The sequence below is a fragment of the Rhipicephalus microplus genome, chromosome 3 (assembly GCF_043290135.1).
Source record: "Rhipicephalus microplus isolate Deutch F79 chromosome 3, USDA_Rmic, whole genome shotgun sequence".
In the NCBI taxonomy this organism is placed as follows: domain Eukaryota; kingdom Metazoa; phylum Arthropoda; class Arachnida; order Ixodida; family Ixodidae; genus Rhipicephalus; species Rhipicephalus microplus.
In genome coordinates this window covers 142,869,340-142,891,477 of record NC_134702.1, presented here as the reverse complement: position 1 = coordinate 142,891,477, position 22,138 = coordinate 142,869,340, and the positions used below count along the sequence as shown (strand labels likewise).

Below are 22,138 nucleotides of genomic sequence, written 5' to 3'. Positions count from 1 at the left end.
GCTGTCGACTATTTGACGCGATCCGCAGAAACAGCCGCTTTGCCTGCTGCCACGGCACGCGACGTGTCTTCTTTTCTCCTGTGGCACTTCATTCTCCGTCACGGCGCACCGCGTGAACTTCTCAGCGACAGAGGACGTGTATTCCTCTCTGAAGTCGTCAGCGCACACCTTGCCGAATGCCGTATCATTCACCGGACTACCACCGCCTACCATCTGCAGACGAATGGATTGACGGAAAGATTCAACCGTACCATAGGGGATATGATATCAAAGTATGTTGCCTCAGACCACTCCGACTGGGATCTCATTCTGCCTTTTGTGACATACGCCTACAATAGTGCTCCACAGGTGACTACGGGCTTTTCACCATTTTTCCTGTTATATGGCCGAGACCCTTCCACCACACTAGATACCATTCTGCCCTACCACCCCGATTCCTCCGAGTCTACGCCCATCTCTGAAGCGACCCGCCGCGCCGAGGAATGCCGTAAGCTCGCCCAGTCGTTCACAACCATCGATCAATGGAGACAAAAATCTCGGCGTGACGATAACCACCCGTACCCTAACTTTGTTCCGGACACTCTTGTGTGGCTTTGGGTACCCGCTGTGCCTACAGGCCTTTCCTCGAAGTTTTTTTTTTTTTTCAAAATACCAGGGACCCTACCGCATTGTCTCGCAGACTTCACCAGTTAACTACATTGTCGAACCCGTTACGCCATCCACAGACCAGCGCGTTCGGGGACGTGAAACTGTTCACGTACAGCGGCTGAAACCTTATTACGATCTGCTCGTACTCTGTTCACCGTGAGTCACCAGGATGGCTCCTTTTCCGACGGGGGACGAAGTGTAGTGAAGAAGAATTCCCACTACTGCAGTGACATCAACACGTTGGCGCGAGGCACGAGCTAAGACTGCCTGGTTGCTGCTGCGACGCTGCCCGTACATCCGGCTAGCTCTTGCTGCTTCTGTACCGACGCTGATACCGCTTTTGACCTTGCATTTACATTATACAAGCATCAAGTGAGTGTTTCAAAAAATTACAAAGCACTGATACATATTTCATCATTATCATAGGCAGCAGAACCTTCAACAGAGTGAACAGCTGTGTATGTTGGTGTGTTGTCTAATGGACATGTAGATGGCCCTTCTCTGATTCACAAAATAAATAATAACGGCGTAGTGGACACTAACGAATTCTGCTTGCAAGACGTATTAAATGATGCTTTGAAACAGGCAATGTTTTGCGCAAAGTTGTTCACTTACATTGGTACAGTTGAGGCATGCACTGAGAACAGAAGCAGGCTAGCAGACCAGAAGTGGGTGCCCTTGAGTTCTAATTACACTATCAATCTTGAAGGCGAAGTGCGATTTTCCCCCCATTTTTATCAGCTCAGCTGCTCAGACAACGCAATGATAAGTGGAATGGAAAAGTAGGACTAAAATATTAGGGTCAAAGTGCCATGATTGTATGAACTAATACAACGCTGTACACTTCAATGATAAGTTTAATAATCTAATTGCACGGATGCCTACTTTTATTAAAAATTTTGTAGTTTCTGGACAATGTCACTCTTTTTGAAAAAAAAAATAAAAATAAAATAGGAAATGCTATTAGTATTTAGCATGTCATTTATTGCGAATTTAATACTCCCCTGCAGTATGCAGCTGAAGCCCCAAAATAATCAAATGCAGCACAGACATCATACACTTTAACCTCCCTACAATATAAGATAATTTTGAAGTATAAAATGAGTGTTTCTTACCATGTAGAAACAGTGGCCCTTGCAATAAATACCAGATGATGAGATTCGCTGCAGCAACACTGCCAATGCATTGCTATATTTTAACCAGGCAGAGGTGAGTGATCCGTTCTTTATTTTCAGATCATTGATGCCTTCTTGGTTACCCTGGACCAAACCGAAAAAAGGTTCTTCAGAACACGGGAAACCATGTTTGCTTCAGCACAGACTATTCAGTCACTCCATGTGTCACTGATGTCAATGCAGGACATTTTGGCATGCCTATTCAGTGAGGGTGCTAGCTATATGTGCTAACCAGCAAGTTGAAAGAAGACCCACTGGAGGTGAGCAAAATTGCTGCTGTACTTTTGGCTAAGTAGGGTGTACAGTAACAGCTCAACAATTCTAACTCCGTCACTTCAAAATCACACCTAATTCAAAATAATTCAGTGGTATCTTATTTTGCAGTGTAAGCCTGAGCAGATAATTTTAGGCGGCGATAAATGTTTATTAAGAAACCTTGGGTGTCATGTGCCGATTATGAATGCCCATTTTGCCACAAACCTGCAAAAACACCAGCGCTTAAGAGCTACAAGTCAGTGCAACTTAAAAGTACTAATGATTGCCAGCTGAAGCACGCTGGCACCGCCACTTCCGGTATAACAAAAAAGACAAGCAAAAAGGAAACTGTTGGTTAGGTTATGTTAATTTGGTTTTTATGGCGCAAAAGCAGCTAAGACTATGCTGCACCAAACATAAGGCTTTCAGAAATGGACACTGAATAGATGTAATCTGTTAAATAAGCTTTAAAATTTCATTCTTTCAGAAAGTTTAGCACGTCAGGCAGAGGTACTGTAGGGTCATCTCCTAGGAACAAAACAGAGTGTAAACGTACGTCCTGTTTGTATAGCTTACTGAAATGTTTTCGTCTCTGTGTTTCAATGGTGGGACATGTGATTAATGATGATATATGGGTTTTAATGGCGCAAGGGCCATACTTGGCCAAAGAGCGCCATGAAAAATGCTGATAAATAGGCAATAGTGCATGATTTGGTACCATATGTACAGGATATGAACTATGGTACTGTTTCGTGGCTGTAAAGAGGCCTAAAATTCCGCGCCTTGAAGTGGGTTGAAACAGACAAGTATTTAAAATTATGGAAGTGATGCAAAATGTGTGTAGCGGAAGTGAGAGAATTTGTTCGTGGTGATGAAACTAGATCGAGGAGATGAGATTACCACGAATGCCTCGTCAATGCATGCCTTTGAACTCAAGGGCAGCGAGGCAGGTGCTGTCTTTATTAGAACCACCGCAGCCTCGACCTCTGTACAGAGGTTGCGCTACGGATCACCTCGAAATATGGAGTGAAAAGTATCTATATCTTTTAAAAACATGAACAGCGATTCAAGCTTGAAAAGAGGATCTCTACCGATGAACATGACTGGATGTAATGGAAGTTGCTGTCAGTAGCGTATTAAAAAGTGATTTTTTCTCAAAGAGTCTAGCTTATTGCACTGAACAAGTATATGAAAAACTGTAAGCGGTTCCCCACATCTGTCACAGATGGGTTGCTAACCGCCAGATAACAAATATGTATGTTGATGATTAGTAGAGTTTATTGGCGCAAGGGCCAGATGTGGCCAAAGAGCACCAGAATGATGATAATGAACTATGCAATATGCAGTATGGATAAAACAGATGTGACGTGGCTGTAAATGGGCCTCAAAACAGTCGCTGTAGGTGCATAATATATATATATATATATATATATATATATATATATATATATATATATATATATATATATATATATATATATATATATTATTATTATTATTATTATTAAGGCAACGATGAATTATCTGTGCTGAGGAGACATAAAATTCTTTAAAAATGATACGTATATGAAATGAAAACTTGGCGTGGAGTACCAGTGCCTCTGCAGAGCCCTTAAACAAGAGCATGAAGGCCTGGGCTTAATGAAAGCTGCTATCACAGAGGCATCCTCTAGACAGAGGATGCGCTGTGAACTTGTTGGGCTAACAACATTCAATACTACATCTTTTAGAAAGCCAAGGACTGATTTTGCGTCAAAAAGTGGCTCTTCGCCGAGAAACTTACTAGGATGTAGAAGGAGATGATAGCGGTATGCTAAAGCAAAATATTTCTTTCTCTCTCTTACAGCTTCTGGACACTCCAGGCGGACGTGGAGGACAGTTAGCCGGTCGCCGCATCTACCACAAGTAGGAGGTTCATCGCCAATCAGAAGAAAGCTATGGGTACCATATGTGATGATGATGACTACTGGAGTTTATTGGCGCTAGGGCCAGATGTGGCCAAAGAGCGCCAGAGCGATGATAATGAACTGTGCGATGTGCAGTGTGGATAAAACAGATGTGACGTGGCTGTAAATGGGCCTAAAAACAGTCGCTGTAGGTGCGTAAAAAATATATATAGTAAAATTATGGCAATGACAAATGATGTGTGCTATGGAGACATGAAATGATTTAAAAGTGATATGTATGTGAAATAAAAACTTGTCATGAAGGACCAGTGCCTCGACAGAGCCCTTAAAACAAGAGCATGGAGGCTTGGGCTCATTGAAAGCTGCTATCACAGCGGCATCCTCTGAACAGAGGATGCGCTATGAACCTGTTTGGCTATGATGATGTATGATGTTTTGTGGCGCAAGGGCCATTTCCCGGCCAAAGAGCGCCAGTTCGTCTTACTAAAAATATGGACAATGATTGTGATAAGCGGCTGTATAAGGGCCATAAAATTCCTCGCGGTAAGGCCGGTAAAAACATACAAGTAATAAAATCATGACCATGCCGTGAAAGGTGTGTGTGTGAAAGACGACCTCCTGCATCAGAGCGAGAATCGCCCCACAGTCCACTATGTGCATTTAGGTCCCCAAGAAGCAAATAGGGTTCAGGCAGTTCGTTTATTAAAGACTGAAATTCACGTCTTTCAAGACGGTGGTGGGGAGGTACATACAAAGAGCAGATGGTGACGAGTTTGTTTAAAAGTACCGCTCGAACAGTCACCGCCTCAAGGGATGTCTGGAGTGGTAAATGTGTACACACTACTCCTTGGTTAATAATAATGGCTACGCCACCGGATGACGCAACAGCATCATCTCGGTCCTTTCGGTATACGACGTAGCACCTAAAAAATTTGCAGTGGAGGATTCTAGGTGTGTTTCCTGTACACACAGCGCTTGAGGTGACTGTTTGTATAAAAGCTCTTGGACGTCGTCGAGGTTCTTAAGCAGTCCTCTGACGTTCCAATGTATAATTTGTGTTTCCATATTGGAAGTAAAGTAGTACTGTGTGTACGTTAAGGGAGTGACTTGTTTAAGCTGAAAGGTCGAGCTCAAATAACAGGGCTATTATCAGGCCCTGTTATGAGCTTTTTAGTTCTCTTGGCGCGCTCCAGAGAGCCGCGCCGTTCTTTTGGCACAAGGGGTGCCGCCGTATCCATTGCCTCCTCAGAGGCACTGGATGCCCGCTCATGCGAGCTGGTTTTTCGAAGCTTGGGCCTCGCCTGGCGAGGTGAGGCCTTGAGACCCGAGGACCCTGGAGTCTCTGGTCTCTCTTCAATAGTAGGCGGAGTAGACTCAGCTACTGCCGCCTTGGGGCAGGCGTCACAGCCAATGGCTCGCTCAGCGCAGGCCGAAGGAGTGACGGGGGCTGGTGCGACACTGCCCCCTGGCGCGCCGCATCAGCATATGTGGGGCCATAAAATGGCGAGACTCTTTTTCTTGCTTCCTTAAATGTAATGTTTTCTTTTATCTTTAAAGTGATGATCTTTTTTTCTTTTTTCCAGAAAGAACAGGAACGCGAGTACGCGGCATGATTACCACCACAGTTCACACAGTGTGCAGGTGCTTCGCAGTTGTCGGAGGCATGGCCCATGACTCCACACAGAGCACAAGTTTTCTGGCCACGACAGCTTTGCGAGCCGTGGCCATATCTCTGACATTGCAAGCAACGGCGGGGGTTGGGACTATATGGCCTCACGGATGTCTTTGTATACCCAGTCTGAATGGTTTCCGGCAGATCGCTCGAAGCAAAGAACAGTACTAAGTGTTTGGTTGGTATTTCTTTTTGATCTCTTCTTATCCTAATAAGCTGTACGTTTGTCACGTTCTGGCTCTTCCATCCTTCCACAAGTTCAGCTTCTGTCAGATCAAGCAAATCTGCACCCGATACGACCCCGCGAGATGAGTTCATGGACCTGTGTGGCGTAATACTGATGGGTGTGTCTCCTAACGTTGTGAGGGTGTTCAGTTTATTGAATTGGTCTTTGTCACGTAACTCAAGGAGTAGATCTCCGCTGGCCATTTTGGTAACCTTGTACCCAGCACCGAGAGTTTCGGTTAAGCATCTAGCCACTACGAAGGGGGATACAGTTCTGGCTTGCTTGTTAGTTTTTTCGCAGTGTATAACGTGGAAATGAGGAAACATTTGTCTTGGCCGGATGAAAAAATTGATATCTTCGGTGCGTACCCGCTTTGAGGAGTCACGATCACTAAGTAAAGGGAATGCTTTCTGCATGCTAATTGTATGTTGTTCAGCAGCGTTGGCAGCCACCCACCACGGAGCCCAACGAGGGGACGCTGCAAGTTTGCGGATGCTGAAAGCTTGCAGACGTCAGCCATACAACCCTGCTATAACCCAATGCGCCTAGGCCAAGGTAGGCTATTTGCACAGGGTTAACCCTTGCCGCCGAGAAAATTGGAAGTAAGCAGAAGAGAGGAGTAGACAGGAAAGCTAAAAAAGTAAGAAAGACGAAGATGTAGAGAGAGAGAGATAGGAAAAGGCGACTGCCGATTTCCCCTGGGTGGGTCAGCCCAGGGGTGCCGTCTACGTGAAGCCGGGGCCAAAGAGGTGTGTTGCCTTTGCCGGGGGGCCTTAACGGTCCAATCACCCAGCGTCGGCTCAATCCCCAGGATCCCCTTTTCCCCGTACACGGCAAAGCCACGCACGGCTAGGCGTGGGAGGGAGTCGAACCCCCCCACCCCCACCCCCCGTTAGCTCGGGTCCCAGGTGACGCTACACACCAAACGCCTGCTTGCGCAGGCGCCCCTGCGGGTTTTTTTTTTTTTCTTGGCGCGTTCCAAGGAGCCACGCCACTCTTTTGGCACCAAGGGTACCGACGTATCCATTGATTCCTTGGAGGCACTGGATGCCCGCACGTGCGGGCTGCTAGTTCAAATTTCGGGCCTCGCCTGGTGAGGTGAGGCATTGAGACCCGAGGACTCTGGAGTCTCCGGTCTCTGTTTGGGAGTAGGCGGGGTAGCCTGGGCTACAACCACCTTGGGGGCAGGTGCCACAACCACCGGCTCGGTATGCGCGGGCCGAAGGAGTGGCGAGGGCTAGTGCGACGGTGCCCCCTGACGCGCCGCATCAGCGTATGTAGGTCCATAGAATGGAGCGACTCTTCGCCGTGCTTTCTTAAATGTAATGTTCTCCTTCACCTACATCGTAATTATTTCTTTTTTTTTTTCCAGTATGTGCAGGAGCGTGAAGATGTGGCATGGTTTCCTTCGCAGTTTACACAGTGTGGCGGTTGTTTGCAGTTCTCAGACACGTGGCCTAGGACTCCACATTGTGCACAAGTCTGGCGACCACGACAGGTTTTAGAGCCATGGCCATACCTCTGGCATTGGAAGCAACGACGAGGGTTTGGTATGTACGGCCTGATAGATGTCTTTGTGTACCCTGTTTGAATAGATTCCGTTAGTTTACTGGATGCAAACGTGAGTATTAAGTGTTTTGTCGGTGTATCCTTATTATCTCTTCTGATGATGATTCTCTGTACATTAGTGACATTTTGGCTCTTCCACCCCTCGAAAAGTTCAGTCTCAGTCAAGTCAAGTAAGTCCATGTCAGATACCACTCCGCGAGTTGTGTTCATTGATCTATGTGGTGTTATGGTTATTGGTATGCCACCGAAATCTGAAAGACGGTCTAGCTTTTCAAATTGTTCTTTGACACAGATTTCGAGGAGAAGGTCTCCACTAGCCATTTTGGTTACCTTGTATCCTGTGCCAAGAGTTCCAGTAAGACATCTAGAAACCAGGAAAGGAGAGACGGTTCTGGCTTACTTTTCAGTTTTTTCACAGTGGATAACTTGATAGTGAGGATATGTTTCTTTGAAAAGGGAATGCTCTGTGCATAATTGTTTTATTTTTGTTCAGCAGCGTTGGCGGCCACCCACCACGAAGCCCAACGAGGGGACGCTACAAGTTTGCAGATGCTGCAACCTGCAGACGCCAGCCGTACAACGCCACTATAACCCAATGCACCTAGACCAAGGTAGGCTATTTGCACAGGATTAATCCTAGCCCCCAGGAAGTTTGGAAGTCAGCGGAAGAGATTAGAAGACAGGACAGATAAATTGCAAGGGATAAAGACGAAGATGTAGGGAGAGAGAGATAAGAAAAGGCGACTGCCGATTTCCCCTGGGTGGGTCAGCTCAGGGGTGCCGGCTACGTGAAGCCGGGGCCAAAGGGGTGTGTTGCCTCTGCCGGGGGCCCTTAAAGGTCAGATCACCCAGCGTCGGCTCAACCCCCAGGATCCCCTTTTCCCCGAACACGGCAATGCCACGCACGGCTAGGCGTGGGAGGGAGTCAAAACTCCCCCGTTAGTTCGGGTCCGTGGTGTCGTTACACACCAAACGTCTACTTGCGCAGGCAGCCCTAAGGGGTCGCAGCTCAGCTAGACTGAAAGCTTGGTTATATGCCTCGTATCTAGTGCATTTGTGTTCTAGTTTCTGCTTTTCTATTCTTGTTCTGTATTTTTGAAAAGCGTCAGTATAGTGGGACGAGCTCGATACCCGTTCAAAGTGTGCACCGAGGAAGTTTGCCTGATCTTCCAAGGTGTCACCCTGAGTGTTTACGAGTGGAAGTGTGTGTACTTGTTTTCCTGCTATCCTACCGACCATGTTCCAGACTTTAGCCTCCTGTGTGCATGAATTGATCCCTGACAAAAACTTCTGCCAGCTTTCTCTTCTGGCCTGCCGACGCGTTCTCCTGCCTTGAGACTTTATTTTCCTGGAGGTGTCAAGACTTTCGGCTGTCGGTGAGTTCCGAAGCAGCCTCCAAGCTCTGTTTTGCTGTTTGCGCACGTTTCGGCATTCAGAGTTCCACCATGGCACACGCCATTTTCCAGGGTGTCCATTTGTTTGTGGGATGCAGTTTGTTGCAGCATCGATCAAAAACGCTGTGAAGTAGTTGACAGCAACATCAATTTTCAAAGTATATATGTCATTCCAACCTAGACGAGCGATGGTATAAAACTGTTCCCAGTCCGCTCTGTTTATGAGCCACTTGGAAACACGTGGTGGACACTCAGTTACTGTATTTGTGCTCAAAACTATGGGGAAGTGGTCACTTCCGTACAGATTACTGACGATTTTCCACTGGAGTAGAGGCAGAAGAGATGGAGATACTATGCTTAGGTCTATGGAGGAGTAGGTGTTATTGGCGAGATTATAATAGGTTGGTTCTTTTGGATTTAGAAGACACGCGCTCGAGGAGAGAAGGAACTGTTCAATCAGTCGACTTCGCGCGTCATACCGAGAGTCACCCCATAGCCAGCTATGCGCATTAAAGTCTCCAAGGAGAACATAGCGCTCCGGAAGTTCATCAATTAAAGAGTGTATATCACGTTTTTGCAGCTGATAGCTAGGAGGAATGTAGATAGTGCAGATTGTGATCAATTTATCAAAAAGAACCGCTCGAACAGCCACTGCCTCAAGGGATGTTTGGAGTTGTAAGTGTGTGCATGCAATTCCTTGATTCATTATGATGGCAAACCCTCCGGATGATGTCATGGCATCAACAAGGTCCTTTCGGAAAATAACGTATTTACGAAGAAAATTTGTGTGTTTTGATTAAGGTGTGTTTCTTATACACACAGCACTTTTGGTGAGTGTTCGTGTAAGAGTTCTTGGATGTCGTCAAGGTTTCTGAGAAGGCCCCTGACGTTCCATTCTATAATTTAAGTGTTCATGGTAAATGTAAAATAATGCTGTGTGTACGAAAAGCGAGTGGCTGTTTAGACGCGGAGTTTGAGTTCACTTAACAGGGCCGTCACAAGGCCCTGTTATTTGCTTTTTTGTTTTCTTGATGATGATATACGGTGTTTTTTGGCGCAAGGGCCATTTGATGGCCAAAGAGCGCCAGTTCATGGGAAAAGGAACGTGGACAATGATTGTGATTTGCAGCTGTATAAGGGCCATAAAATTTCTCCCAGTAAAGCGGGTAAAAACATACAAGTAATAAAATCATGACCATGCCGTGAAAGGTGTGTGTGGTGCGAATAGATGGCAAAAGTTAATGATAATAAAAACGATGGTGGACATGTATGGCATTAGCACAAGTGCCTCACTCGTTCATACCTTTGCGTCCAAGGGCCGTGAGGCAAGTGGTTTATTGTGTAGCCACCGCAGCGAAAGCCTCTCTGGAGAGGTCGTGCTACGGTATGCCCGGGTATATGACATGAAAGCTATGAATTTCTTTTAAAAACGCTAACAATGATTTGTGACTGAAAAGCGGTTCCCTACCGACGAACATTGCAGGGTGTAAAGGTATATGTTGTCGGTAGGGTGAAGGAAAGTTGTTTTCTTAGAGTGTCCAATTGTTTGCACTGAATTAAAATGTGAAGAACTGTTAGTGCTTCACCACATCTGTCACATAATGGTGGATCGCCACCGGAGAAAAGATATGAGTGTGTCGTGTATGTGTGACCTATCCTGAGCCTCGTTAATGTTACCTCTGTGTGACGTGATTTTGATACTGCTGGCCAATGACCAAGGTGTGGCTTGATAACCTGTAGTTTGTTATGTGTGTGTGTATCCCACTTGCTCTGCCAGTAGTCCCTGAGTTTTCGTTTGAGAGACGGCTTAAGATCAAGGGCCGGGATTGATGTGGGTGTAATTGCAGTGCTTCCGTGGGCGGATGCACCAAGCTGATCCGCCATCATGTTGCCTTGAATCTCACCGTGCCCTGGCACCCAGCACACAACATGTCAGTTGAGTGTGTAGAGTGTGCATAAAATGGAGTAAAGTGAAACAAGGACAGGGTTTTTTTGTTTTTTAAGACTGTGCAGAGCCGTTACCACACTGAGGGAGTCTGTATAAATTACTGCTTTTTGTATTTGTAATTGTTTAATGTGTTTAGCTGCCACAAGTATCGCGTAAGCTTCCGCTGTGAAAATACTTGTGCCTGGATGTAGAGGGCCAGCATCCGAAAAGGAAGGGCCAACAGCAGCGTAGGACACAGAGGAGTTAGACTTAGAGGCATCTGTAAAAAACTCAGGACGTGTGTATTTGTGTTGAAGTTCCAGGAAGTATGTTCGAACATGGGCAATAGGCGCATATTTAGTAACTTCTAGGAAAGGGACATCGCAATCTATAGTCTGCCACTGCCACGGTGGCGGGTATGCTACAGGAGCCATTAAACTGTGTTCGAGAGACACATTAGTGTCCTCAGCTAGACCATTAAGGCAAACTGAGAAGTGCTGCCTCATTGAAGGCCTGTTTTGAAAAAGAATGGAGCTCGACAAGTCATTAATAGTAGAGTATGAGGGGTGCCTCTTGTCTGCTTTCACCTCAAGGAAATATACAAAGCAGATGTAGGTTCTTTGCAGATGAAGCGACCACTCATTTGACTCAACGTAAAGGCTTTCTACGGGGCTGGTGCGAAAAGCACCAGTAGATGATGATGATGTGTGGTGTTTTATGGCGCAAGGGCCAATTGATGGCCAAAGAGCGCCATTTCAATGAGTATAGAGATGCGGACAATGATATGTTGCGTGGCTGTATAGGGGCCTTAAAATTCCTCGCTATAATGCGGGTAAAAACATAAGTATTAAAGACATGACAGTGGCGTGATATGCATATTAAAAAGGGTGACAAAGGTTTTGATAATAAAAACATGTAAAAATATTTGGCACTAGCACACTTGTCTCATCAGTGCCCTTGTGTCCAAGGGCTGCGAGGCAAGTGCTTTTAAATGTAATCACAGCAGCAGCGACCTCTCTTGAGAGGTCACGCTACGCAATGCCTGGGTATATTACATGGTAAAAATTAACATCTCTTAAAAAAGCTAACAATGATTTATGGGTGAAAAGTGGTTCCCTACCAACAAACATTGCAGGGTGTAAAGGTATATGTTGTCGGTAGGGTAATGGGAAGTGTTGTCTTCTTAGAGTGTCTAAATCTTTACATTGGATTAAAACGTGAAGAACTGTTAAAACCTCACCACATTGATCACACAATGGTGGATCACCACTGGATAAAAGATGTGTGTGTGTCGTGTATGTGTGCCCTATCCTGAGTCTTGTTAGTGTTACCTCTGTTAGACGTGATTTTGATACTGGTGGCCAATGGCCAAGGTGTGGCTTGATAACGTGTAGTTTGTTTTGTGTGTGTGTATCCCACTTGCTCTGCCAGTAGTCCCTGAGGTTTAGTTTGAGAGACGGCTTAAGATCAAGGGCCGGGATTGATATGGATGTAATGGCGGTGCTCTTATGGAGGGATGCAGCGAGCTGATCCGCCCTCACGTTGCCTTGGATCTCACGGTGCCCTGGCACCCAGCACACTACAACATGTTGTTTGTGTGTGTAGAGTGTGCACAAAATGGAGTAAAGTGAGACAAGGACTGGGTTTTTTTGTTTTTTAAGACTGTGCAGAGCCGTTACCACACTGAGGGGGTCTGTATAAATTACTGCTTTTTGTATTTGTAATTGTTTGATGTGTTTAGCTGCCACCAGTATCGCGTAAGCTTCCGCTGTGAATATACTTGTGCGTGGATGTAGAGGGCCAGCATCCGAAAAGGATGGGCCGACAGCAGCGTAGGACACAGAGGAGTTAGTCTTGGAGGCATCTGTGAAGAACTCAGGACATGTGTATTTGTGTTGAAGTTCGAGAAAGTATGTTCGGATATGGGCAATAGGTGCATGTTTTGTAACCTCTAGGAAAGACACATCGCAGTCTATAGTCTGCCACTGCCACGGTGGCGGGTATGCTACAGGAGCCATTAAACTATGTTCAAGTGACACTTCAGTTTCTTCAGCTAGACACTTCAGGCGAATTGAGAAGGGCTGCCTCATCGAAGGCCTGTTTTGAAACAGTGTTGAGCTCGACAAATCATCAATTGTAGAGTATGAGGGGTGCTTCTTGTCTGCTTTCACTTTAAGGAAATAAACAAAGGACATGTAAGTTCTCTGCAGATGAAGCGACCACTCATTTGACTCAACATAAAGGCTTTCTACGGGGCTGGTGCGAAAAGAACCCGTAGAAAGGCGGATGCCCAAATGGTGCACGGGGTCAAGCATCTTCAAGGCACTTTGAGTGGCAGACTGATAGACAACGGCCCCATAATCTAAGCGCGTACGAATAAGGCTTCTATAGAGGTTCATGAGGCATTGCCTATCACTACCCCACGTAGTACGTGACAACACTTTTATAACATTCATGGCTTTTAAACATTTTGTTTTTAAATACTTGATGTGCGATACGAAGGTCAACTTGTTGTCCAAGATTAAGCCTAAGAATTTATGCTCGGCTTTGACGGACAGACGTTGCCCGTTCAGCCGAATGTCAGGTTCAGAGTGCATGCCTCTCTTTCGAGAGAACAAGACACACGTGCTTTTTTGTGGGTTAAGTCGAAATCCGTTTTCGTCTGCCCATTTGGAGACCTTATTTAAACCCATCTGAACCTGCCGCTCACACATGGCTAAGTTGCATGACTTGAAGCCAAGCTGAACGTCGTCGACATATGTACAATAGAACATCATGCGGGGAATGGACAAGTGCAAGAATTCATTTTGATGATAAAAAGTGTGCAACTAAGCACACCACCTTGTGGCACGCCTGTTTCCTGGACAAATGTTTGGGAGAGCACACTGCCTAGACGGACTCGGAATGTCCGGTTTGACAGGTAACTTTCGATTATATGAAACATTCTTCCGCGCACACCAAGGTGGGACAGGTCTCTTAGAATTCCGAAACGCCATGTTGTATCATACGCCTTTTCGATATCGAGGAACACAGAGAGAAAATATTGTCTATGGACGAAGGCGTCTCTTATCTGTGCCTCGATACGAACGAGGTGGTCTGTGGTGGATCTACTTTCTCGAAACCCGCACTGAAATGGGTCGAGCAAATTGTTTGTTTCAAGAATATGTAGAAGTCGGCAGTTTATCATTTTTTCGAATACTTTGGACAAGCAGCTTGTAAGTGCAATAGGCCTATAACTTGAAGCTAAAGAAGGGTCCTTGCCCTCTTTCAAAATGGGAATAATAATCGCCTTTTTCCAGGAGGTAGGGATAGTGCCAGAAAACCAGATAGCATTGTATAAAGAAAGTAAGGTTTTTCGTGTTTCGGCTGGTAGGTTTTTTAACATTTCATACACCACACGGTCAGAACCTGGGGCAGAAGTACCGCAGGAGTTTAGAGATGTTCGGAGCTCAGCTAGGCTGAAAGCTTGGTTATATGCCTCGTATCTAGTGGATTTGTGTTCTAGTTTCTGCTTTTCTATTCTTGTTCTGTATTTTTGGAAAGTGTCAGTATAGTGGGACGAGCTGGATACCCGTTCAAAGTGTGCACCGAGGAAGTTTGCCTGATCTTCCAAGGTATCACCCTGAGTGTTTACGAGTGGAAGTGTGTGTACTTGTTTTCCTGCTATCCTACCGACCATGTTCCAGACTTTAGCCTCCTGTGTGTATGAAGTGATCCCTGACAAAAACTTCTGCCAGCTTTCTCTTCTGGCCTGCCGACGCGTTGTCCTGCCTTGAGACTTTATTTTCTTAAAGCTCGCAAGGTTTTCCGCTGTTGGCGAGTTGCGCAGCAACCTCCATTCCCGGTTCTGTTCCTTTCGCGCATTACGACACTCTGTGTTCCACCATGGGACGTGTCGCTTGCCGGGCTGTCCAGATGTTTGTGGGATGCATTTGGCTGCTGTGTTAATAAGGAGAGCTGTGAAGTACTGCACAGCTTCATCTATGCTTAGCGTACATATGTCAGTCCAAGATAAGTGAGCTTTGTTATGGAACTGTTCCCAGTCGGCTTTGTGTATAAGCCATTTGGGAACTCGTGGAGGATATTCGTATGATGTTTGGGTACTCAAAACGACAGGAAAATGGTCGCTTCCGTAGGGATTATTTAGAACTTTCCATTGGAGTAATGGAACAAGTGATGGAGATGCGATGCTGAGATCTATGGAAGAGTAGGTTTTGTTGGCAAGGTTATAATATTGTTGCGAGTGACTGTGTTTATTTACAGATGAGGTGAAAAGACGTTGTGAAATAGCAGCGTACTTCTGGGACAGGCCAAGAACGCTTCCACCCAACCACACAGTCCAGGCGCAACCACACAGTCCAGGCGCAGCTCCACTATTCTTCTTCTTCCGCGTCCCGTAGGCTCGCGCATCTTCGTTTCATTTCCCCCGGCGGCAGACGAAGCTCGCCGAGCGAGTTAAATAGGCCTATGATGGTACTGTTTGAGGCGGGCTACGTGAACAACTTGCGTAGTGCGCGAACGCCGGTTATTGGCTGTGACTCGGGCGACAACGTAATTCACGTCACTGAGACGAGTGACTATCACGAATGGGCCGGAATAGTTCGCTAGAAACTTCCGGTACAATCCTTTTCTACGAACAGGAGTCCACCGCCACACGTAGTCACCAGGAGAAAACTCTACGGGGATATGCTTGGCATCGTAGCGACTCTTGCTGTGTTCTTGCGAAGACAATGTTCGAAGGCGCGCTAGTTGACGTGCTTCTTCAGCGCGACACAACGTCTGAGCGATGGACAGATCTTCCTGATGCGAGAAAGGTAATAGAGTGTCCAGAAAACTTTGTGGATTTCGTGCGTAAAGCAGAAAGAAGGGTGAATGTCCAGTAACTTCATGCTTGGCGGTGTTATACGCGTAAGTAACAAACGGTAAGACGGCGTCCCAGTTCCTGTGGTCAGCATCAACGTACATCGATAACATATTCGTGAGAGTTCGATTTGTTCTCTCAGTGAGACCGTTAGTTTGCGGATGGTAAGGGGTGGAGTGGCGATAAGAGGAGCCACAGAGGCGCAAAATTTCTTCAACCACATCGGCCATAAATTGTCGTCCACGGTCACTGATGACAACCCGTGGAGCACCATGACGCAGTATGACCCGTTGTAACAGAAAAGAAGAAACAGCGGCTGCTGTGGCCGATGTCAGTGCGTCCGTTTCCGTATAACGCGTTAAATAATCCACGCACACTATAACGTATCGGTGGCCCGATGGAGTCTTAGGAAGGGGTCCGAGCAAGTCAATGCCGACTTTTTCAAAAGGGGATGTCGGTGGAGGGATGGGCTGCAAATAACCCGCCGGGGCAGTGGTGGATGGCTTGTGGCGCTGACATATAGCGCAGCTGGTGACGTACTGTTTTGTGGTCTTCCACATTTTTGGCCAGTAGAACCTCTCACGTAGTCGATGCAGCGTACGTGTGAAACCGAGATGACCAGATGTTATGTCATCGTGCGCAGAACGAAGGACGACCTGGCGCAGGCTTTCCGGCACCACTAGAAGCAACGGGAGGCCATCGGCTGAATAGTTTCTTTTATACAGCAAGCCATTTGAAATTTTAAAGCGCTTGTCGACGGAGTTATGTGCAGCTTCGAGCAAAGGTTTCAGAGTAGGGTCGCGCTGCTGCTCACGTTTGAAGCTGCTGGTATCTGGGAAGTCGGACGAGACAGAAACTAAATAGTCATCAATGTCATTGTCGTCAGCATTGGTGTGCACTGAAGGAAGGCGGGATAAGCAGTCGGCATCTGTGTGACATCGTCCGCTCTTATAGGTAACAGAAAAGCTGTACTCTTGGAGGCGCAACGCCCAACGAGCCAGCCGGCCAGACGGGTCACGAAGTCCCACAAGCCAGCATAGTGAGTGGTGATCGGTCACTATTGTGAACTCGCGGCCATGTAGATACGGTCGGAACTTCTGAATGGCGAAGACGACTGCTAAGCACTCGAGCTCGGTGACGGTGTAGTTCGTCTCTGCTCTGGTCAGTGTCCGACTGGCATATGCTACGACGTGCTGGCGACTGTTGCAGAGTTGGACCAGCACAGCACCAACACCTAGCCCACTAGCATCAGTATGAAGTTCAGTCAAAGCATCAGGATCAAAATGCTTTAGGATGGGTCCTGAAGTCAATAAAAACTTCAACTGTTGAAATGCAGCCTCACATTTATCATCCCACAAGTACGGTGTGTCTTTATGAAGAAGGGACGTCAGTGGGGAGGCAAGTTGTGCGAAGTTCTTAATAAATCGGCGGAAATATGAGCACAGACCCAGAAAACTTCGCAGGTCCTTCACTGTTCGTGGTGGTTCAAAGTTGCGAACCACTGCGGTCTTCTGTGGGTCTGGTCGCACGCCTTCTTTATCCACGAGAAAGCCTAATACGAGGGCTTGACGTTCTCCAAAACGACACTTCTTTGAGTTTAAAACAAGGCCAGCTTCGCGTAAGCATTCAAACACAAGCGACAAGCGCTGGTTATGCTCTTGAAAAGTCTTGCCGTAGATAATCACGTCATCTAAATAGCACATGCAAATTTCCCATTTTAGTCCACGGAGTACTGTATCCATAAATCTCTCGAATGTCGCTGGAGCATTGCACAAACCAAAAGGCATAACGTTGAACTCAAAGAGACCATCTGGTGTTACGAAGGCCGTCTTCTCTTTATCTGAGAGATGCATAGGAATTTGCCAATACCCAGAACGCAAGTCCACAGAAGAAAAATAGGAGGCAGAATGCAGGCAGTCCACGGCGTCATCTATACGTGGCAAAGGGTAGACGTCTTTTTTTGTGATGGCATTTAGGCGACGATAGTCTACGCAGAATCTCCATGAATTATCCTTTTTCCTCACTAGAATGACAGGAGCTGCCCATGGACTACACGATTCTTGTATGACGCCCTTCTTTAGCATGTCTTCAACTTGCTCAGCGATGACTTTCCTTTCGGAAGGCGAGACACGATAGGGCTTCTGGCGTATTGGTGGTGCTTGGCCTGTATAGATGCGGTGTTGCGTACGTGAAGACGGTGGCGTAACGGTAGACGTCTCGTCTTGGGCAAAGTCAAAGACTGAGGCGTAGCGTGTGATCACCTCCTGCAGCAGCGACCGTTCAGTTGATGGAAGTGACTTGTTAATCATACGGTCAATGCTGGCAGAATAGTCGCGGTACGAGTTGGCGTGGGGTTTCTTTACATCCACCGACAGTTGGAGTGACCGTATGGTAAGAGTACTTTGCTCTTGAAAGCTTGCCAATTTAAGTCCTGCAGGCAGATATATGGGCTGCGCGGAAACGTTCACAGTCCACAAATCGGCACAACCATCGACGATGAGCACGAGGCAACGAGGCACGGTAACGTTTTTCTTAAGGGCGTTACTGAAGTTCGGCTCGGCTAAACCATAGTAAGAACCCGCACAAGAACGCGAAGAGTTTACACGCACAAACATTGCGGTATGTGGGGCCAAGCAGACGTCTTCAGACACGGAAAACACTTGCAAGCAGTCATCAATGGTATCTTTTGTCAATGGAGGCGGCAACACGGGACGAAAAATAATCCCACCACTACCACAATCTAGAGTTGCACCACATTCCCGCAAAAAATCTATACCTAGAATGATGTCATGGGTCGCTCGTGCAAGCACCGTTAGTTCCGCTCGAAACGTTTGATTTCCTATAGAAAGTAAAACAGAACAAACTCCAACCGGGCTCAACGTTTCTCCCCCTACGCCGCGGAACGTAGCACTCCGATTCCAAGCAAACATTACTTTCGTCCCTAGGCGATTTTTAAAAGACATGCTCATTATGGAAACGGCAGCACCGGTATCAACTAGTGCAACAGTACTCACATTGTCTACAAAAACACTCACTTTGTTCTCAACCATTACAACACAAGGGGGTCTTGCGGAAGATGATTTTGCGGCCTCGCCCCCATTGGTCGCACCAGTTAGTTTCCCAGTGGTGGTGGCGTCCCCGAGCGGCGACGCGGAGACGGGGATCGCTGTTGGCGTGCTGGTGGTGGGGTAACGCTGCGGTCGGAGCAAGGCGAGTCAGCACGTGCTGCGTGTTGCTGTTGGAAAGAGCCCTGAAATGGTCGAGACTCGCCAGCAGGTACATAGGGCGTGTACACGTTGAAACGTGGAGCTCGCTGCTGGCGACGGTAGCAGTACCTAGCGATGTGTCCAGGTAGCCCGCAGTTGTAGCAAGTACGGGTGTCGCGTCTGGTCGTCCCCGGTGAAGTAAACCTCGTCGGTTGATGAAAGCCGGGCGATGGTGGTCGAGGAGTGAATCGCTGTGACGCAGCTTGCCTGCGTTCCTGGTTTCCGAGTGGTCGTTCACTCCTCCGTTCGAACCGATCGGTGTAATTCGGGCGAGGCTCAAAGTAGCTCTGTCGCATCCGAGGTACCAGTGGTTCACGGGGCCGTTGGTCGAATGCACACTGATGGCAGACACTAGCGGTGTCCACAGCTTGCAGTTGAGCAAGTTCTTCCTTGACCACTCGTCTTATAAGAGAAGAGATCTCGTCCTGCGATGGAAGGTTGACACTTGCAATTGTGGGCACGTTGTCAAGACGTCCAAATTTTGGTAGGACTCTCCTCCTCTTTAGGGTTTCAAACGCTCGGCAGTGTCTCCTTAGGTCAGAAGGTGTGTGTAAGTCTTCCTTAGTGATAAGGAAATTGTACACGTCTTCCGCGATTCCCTTGAGAAGATGACCTACCTTATCTTCGTCACACATGGTCGCACTCACGATTCCGCAAAGCTTCAAGACGGCCTCGATGTAGGTGGTGCATGTTTCGCCAGGTAACTGAGCTCTGCGTGAAAGCGTTTGCTCCGCCTGCTTGACCTTAGCTGTTGAGTCACCAAAACATCTCTTCAGCTCGTCCACGAAAATGTCCCATGTGGTCAATGCACTCTCATGGTTGTCGAACCAAAGAGACGCGGTGCCAACGAGAAAAAACACCACGTTCTCGAGCTGCTTAGCAGTGCTCCAGCGGTTGCTGCGACTCACTCTTTGGTAGTGCTTGAGCCAGTCGTCAACATCGTCATCCGGCTGCCCCGAAAAGGTCCTCGGCTGACGTTCCGGCATGCCGCAGCGATCTTGTCCTGGCGGGTGAGCGTGTTGCTCATCAGCAACGAGGTTGTTATGGCCTGCTCCCGCGTCCTCCATGTCTGGTAGCTGTGGTGGCAAACCTGCCAAGCGTCTGCTCCGTCGCAAAATCGGTAGAACTGGGTCGTCCAGATCGATGTACCCGGCACCTTCCACCAAACTGTTGCGAGTGACTGTGTTTATTTACAGATGAGGTGAAAAGACGTTGTGAAATAGCAGCGTACTTCTGGGACAGGCCAAGAACGCTTCCACCCAACCACACAGTCCAGGCGCAACCACACAGTCCAGGCGCAGCTCCACTACTCTTCTTCTTCTTCCGCGTCCCGTAGGCTCGCGCATCTTCGTTTCAATATGTTGCCTGTTTCCTATTCAACAGACAGGCGCCGGAGGAAAAAAGGAACTGTTCAATAAGACGACCTCGTGCGTCGCAGCGAGAATCACCCCATAGACTGCTATGAGCATTCAGGTCACCAAGGACCAGATAAGGTTCGGGTAGTTGGTCTATTAAGGACTCGAATTCTCGTTTTCCAAGACGGTGTTGTGGGGGTATGTACAGAGAGCAGATGGTGACGAGCTTGTTGAAAAAAACTGCCCGAACAGCCACTGCCTGTAGTGTTGTTTGCAGTGGTAAATGTGCGCATGCTACTTTTTGATTAACAATAATGGCTACACCGCCGGATGATGCCGCAGCATCATCTCTGTCCTTTCGAAAGAGAACATACCGACGCAAAAAATTCGTGTTTTTAGATTTTAAATGAGTTTCCTGTACACACAGCACTTTCGGCGAATGTTTGCAAAAGAGCTCTTGAACATCATCGAGGTTTCTGAGGAGTCCTCTGACGTTCCAATGTATTATTTGTGTTGCCATATTGGAGGTAACTTAGTGCTGTGTGTAAGGAGCAATGGGTGTGTCTGCTTCTTAAGCTAAGCGTTAAGACTCAAAGAACAGGGCCGTCGCCGGGCCCCGTTATTGGCTTTTTATTTCGTTTGGCGCGCTCCAGGGAGCTACGCGGATCTTTCTGCACCAGGGGTGCCGTGGTGTCCATTGCCTCCTCAGAGGCACTGGATGCCCGCATTTGCGAGCTGATGTTTTGGGCTTGGGACCTCGCCTGGTGAGACGAGGCCTTCATATCGGCCGACCCTGGGGTCTCCTTCACCTCGGGGGGCGAAACCTTCGGTCCTCTTGGGCTAGAGGTCGAAGGAACCTCCTTTGGTGCTGGGATACCCTGGCCGCTGCAAGAGCTTGCAGCGGCCTTGGTTGTCGCCGTGGGGAGGAGTGGGAGGGCAGCCTTGGCTGTTCCCATCGTGGGTGGGGGCATTGGCGACCGCCTGGGCACACTGTGCCTGGCATGGGCAGTTGCCGCCGGCCGTTGTAGTGCTGCCCCCTGTTGCACTACATCGGAAAACGATGGTTTGTTTGTGAAAAGCCCAGATACTTGTTGACGGGCTTCTCGGAAAGTGATGTTTTGAGTGATTTTGATTGTAACAATTTCTTTTTCCTTTTTCCATGTTGGACAGGTTCGAGAGTATGCGGGATGGGCCCCATCGCAGTTTGCGCAGTGGGCCCCATCCTCCACCTTACACTCGTCCGTAGCGTGTCCTGTGGTGGCACACTTTCCGCAGGTGAGTTGGCCGCGGCAACTCTGAGAGCCGTGACCAAAACGCTGGCATTTGAAGCAACGTCGTGGGTTGGGAATGTAAGGTCTCACATTCAACTTCAAGTATCCTGTTTCGAGATGTTCAGGCAGGGTGCTGGTGCAAAATGTCACAATTATGTGTTTTGTTGGGATTTCCTTCTTATCACGCCTAATTTTGATTCTTTGCACTTGTGTCACCTGCTGGTCCTTCCAGCCCTCGAGGAGCTCACCTTCAGTCAGGTCAAGCAAGTCTTGGTCAGATACAACGCCTCGGGAAGTGTTGAGTGAGCGGTGTGGTGTAATTGAGATAGGTATGTTTCCAAACGATTCTAGTTTTGAGAGGTTTTCGTACTGGCTCTGACTTTTTACCTCGAGGAGGAGATCCCCACTGGCCATTCTTGTAGCCTGGTAACCTGGTCCAAGTGTAGTGGTGAGGCATTTGGAAACAACGAAAGGCGAAATAGTTCAGGCGTTCTTTTCAGCGGTTTCACAATGGATTACATGGTAGCGGGGAAAGGTTTCTTTCGGTTTGCTGAAATACTTGCAAAAGTCTTCGGTGCGCCCTCTCTTCGGGAGAGGACGATCATGCAATGG

At 47.6% G+C, this 22,138-nt stretch overlaps 1 protein-coding gene across 3 annotated transcripts in view; it reads right to left on the bottom strand.

Moving 5' to 3' along the window:
* Positions 1-22,138, bottom strand: part of LOC142803959 (uncharacterized) — a 186,009-nt gene that overhangs the window by 54,709 nt on the left and 109,162 nt on the right. For 2 of the 3 annotated variants that reach the window (XM_075890354.1, XM_075890355.1), the window contains one exon: positions 1,764-1,907. The exons of the other annotated variant lie outside the window; for it this stretch is intronic. In XM_075890354.1, coding sequence (XP_075746469.1) covers positions 1,880-1,907 — 28 coding nt within the window. In that variant the 3' untranslated portion in view covers positions 1,764-1,879. The remainder of the gene's footprint in view (positions 1-1,763; positions 1,908-22,138) is intronic. 3 annotated transcript variants of the gene reach the window in all.